This window comes from Peromyscus eremicus, chromosome 1 (assembly GCF_949786415.1).
Source record: "Peromyscus eremicus chromosome 1, PerEre_H2_v1, whole genome shotgun sequence".
NCBI classification, from domain to species: domain Eukaryota; kingdom Metazoa; phylum Chordata; class Mammalia; order Rodentia; family Cricetidae; genus Peromyscus; species Peromyscus eremicus.
This window is the reverse complement of record NC_081416.1, coordinates 31604646-31607776: the sequence shown is the minus strand read 5'-3', so window position 1 is coordinate 31607776 and position 3131 is coordinate 31604646. Positions and strand designations below refer to the sequence as shown.

Here is a 3131-nt window from a genome sequence, read left to right as displayed (position 1 = left end):
AAAAAACAACACCCCTCACACACACATTCACACACACACACCCCTAAGATCACAGTTCCAAAATGTAGCTATGCTTGTAACAGTTTATGATCATTAAACATTAAATTTTATTTCAAGGACTATCACAGCTGAGAGAGAGAGAGAGGACTATTTAAGCAAAGACAGTGCATCTCAGGAAATAAACTAGTATTTTCATGTTAATTTTACATGTCTATCATTCCAAGAACTTCTTGCATTCTACACTCTAGAAATAAAAGGAGAAAAGTTTACACATTTAGGAGCTATAAGCTGAAATCACTTCAATATAGAATATTTATGAGTCAAGACAATCAATGTGTACAAAAATTTACATGGAAAAGAAACAAGACAATGTAGCACTTCTAGAAAAATAATTAAAAGTTTCGTTGCATTTACAGGTAAGTGCCACACTGAGGATTTACAACACAGTAATTTACTGCAATCACAGGTGAGTTCCATCAAGAAACAAAGTCCTTACACTCCAGACTTTTGGACGGTGTTATCGGAATGCTTAACTCTATGCAGAAGATTTGTACATCCTTGGGATCCAGCTGAGAAATAACAAAGGGGTTCGCAGCATATATTAGATAAAGGAGTCCGTCACAGTTAGACAGTCAGGTTAGTGTCTCTGACAGGTGTGGAGCCTAGAAGAATTACTGGCTTGGTGGTGCTCTTTCTGTATTCTGCAAGACAGGCCTTCCCCACAGTAACAGCGCTGGAATATCTCCAGCCCGTGGGAGCCTTTCCGCCTGTGCTTAGTGCACACCTGACCCTCTTTGAGGACAGGTTTACAGATCTTGGACCAGAAGTGTCTCGCACAACACAGCCCCGTGGCACAGTCTGAGGATCGGAGGCAGATGGAACCTTCTTGTCCTGTGGAGGAGACAGAAAGAAAGTGAGTTACCGCTAGGCCTGCACTGTTTCATTAAGAGAACTCTAAAGGAGCTTCTGATAACGCTAAACCGGGCGGCTGGGTCTTTAAAGCCTTTGACTACCTTTGGTGTGATATATTTTTGAAGTCAGCGTGGTTCTTCTGGAATATCCATCCAAGGTGCTGTGGTCGTTACCAAGGTTTTCAACGATGCTTTCCTCAATTTCCCCTCGCGGTAAATGGCTGTGGTCAGAAGGCATGCATATTCCTAAGGAAGCCGGAAATAGTGATTAATCCCCAGGCTGTATGTAACGTGGTGCTAACAGCCGTGATGAGAGCAGCCTAGTGTGCGGACAGCAATGTGAGATCTGCTACCTCACTGCAGTCAATAATAACTGTTCGACGAATCTCCCCAAATGGAGAAGCATCAGAGTGTACTGTTCAATCATACGGAACACCCCAGTAGAGCCATTTATATTGTGGTGGTGGTAGCAGTGATATTTCTGTCTATTTTAATACTATCCTTTGGAGTAGGAAAAAGAAATTCAGTCACTTAAAAAATTAATCTTAAAAATAACTCATCTGCTCTGGGTACTATCTGAGCAAGGCAGTTCCAGCTGCCCGGAAGACTACAATCTCACCCATCGGTTACTTCACTGTATAATTTCGATATTACAGAGATTTAGTGAGTTCACTCTGGAATGCTGCTATAGCCTAGGAAGTTAGCCACCCTGTGAGTTTATTTCTGGAGACTTCTTTGAGACATTAGCATTTTGTGGATCTGTGGTTGTGTGTGTGTGTGTGTGTGTGTGTGTGTGTGTGTGTGTGTGTGTGTGTGTCTGCTTCTTTGAAGGTAGCTGAGGGTGGAGGGAAGCCGGGGTAAGAGGTGGAGAGCTAGGGATGTGAGTGGTACAGAGATCTCTTTTAAGAGCTGGCCAGCAGAGGTTAATCACTCTAGCCCTTGGCTGACAACAGTTTTAACATCCAGAGGCCTTTGAGAGAGACAAAGCCAGGAGAGTCACGGTAAGAAAAACGGAACTGGTAACAAAATGGCAAGGCTGGCTAGCTAGGTTTCCCTTTCCGAAAGACCTTTCCCGCTTTCTCGAGTGTCCCGAAGTTCTCCCCGAGGATAATTGTTTGATAGAAGTGTCCGCTCTAATATAAAGCGTGTTAGATCACCGAGGGAGGCAGAGGAAGATAAACTTCCAAGGCCTCAAACACAAGCCAGTGAAGATGTGACAGGGGGACCCTTGCATGCTGAACCCGGGTTTGCAGGAGCTAGAGCGCCTCCTTTCATTCCTGTGTGCTCAAAGGCAGGGTGGTTCCAGTTTAAAGGGGAGTCCAGGACTCACCGTTCTTGCAGTAATTCCCAGGGCAGCACATAGCGTGCCTCATGCAGCGTTTCCTGCGCTTTCTGCAAGCCAGACAGATCTGTACTCCTACACCCGCAGCTCCGCGGCTGGGACTGGAGCAGTACTCCTCGGTGCCGCACTCCTCATCCTCTGCACACGGGTAGGGCTGTGGGAAGGGAGCGGAGTGGTGAGCAACTCAGGCATCCTGGTACCCACACCTTCTCGCCGCTTCCCATCTGCCTCTTCAAAAGCTCTTCCAAGCGCACTGCTCCCGATGCAGTGATTCCAGACACACCCTGACTCTCACACACCTAGGAGACTGTACACCCTCTTCTCCGAGACCCCTTCAGAATCACAGCGTTCTCGGATCCCCTATACCCCTCTCACCTGGTAGTTGTCAAGAGTCTGGTACTTGTTCCCACCCTCGTACGGAACTCCCGGCGCCACGCTGACAGCCGAGCCCGGCTGCCCCGCAGCGCCACCCAGCGGTGGGGGCAGGTTCTTGATAGCGTTGGAATTGATGAGAACCGAGTTCAAGGTGGCGTTGGCTCCGAGCAGAGGGAGGCTGCAAAAAGCCATCGCTGTTAGCAAGACCAAGAACCGGACAGCTGCCACTGCACACACAACCGTCATCTCAGAAGGACGCAAGCAGGAGAAAGTCAGGAAAAAGGAGGTCGCTTTGCACAGCAGCTGCAGAGTCCAGACTGCGGAACTTCAGTCGGTGGAGTCTCTGCTGCTGGGCTCAGGGCTCTGCGCAGCCACCGCCACCTCAGGCTGCCTTTATACTCCGGCTCCAAGCCTTCCCAGCCCCTCGGGGAAGACAACAAAGCCGGGATGGGATTTCAAAGCTTTGGGAGGAGCTGGGAGGGGGAGTGTTTGTGTATCGGAAG

The 3131-nt window shown here is 48.4% G+C and overlaps 1 protein-coding gene across 1 annotated transcript; it reads right to left on the bottom strand.

Moving 5' to 3' along the window:
- Positions 1 to 637: 637 nt before the first annotated feature.
- Dkk1 (dickkopf WNT signaling pathway inhibitor 1) lies at positions 638 to 2874 on the bottom strand. Its single transcript, XM_059247375.1, has 4 exons — positions 2629 to 2874; positions 2242 to 2407; positions 1014 to 1157; positions 638 to 891 (listed from the first exon to the last, which is right to left on the bottom strand). The coding sequence occupies exons 1-4, from the start codon at positions 2872 to 2874 to the stop codon at positions 638 to 640; spliced, it is 810 nt and encodes a 269-aa protein (XP_059103358.1).
- Positions 2875 to 3131: the final 257 nt, after the last annotated feature.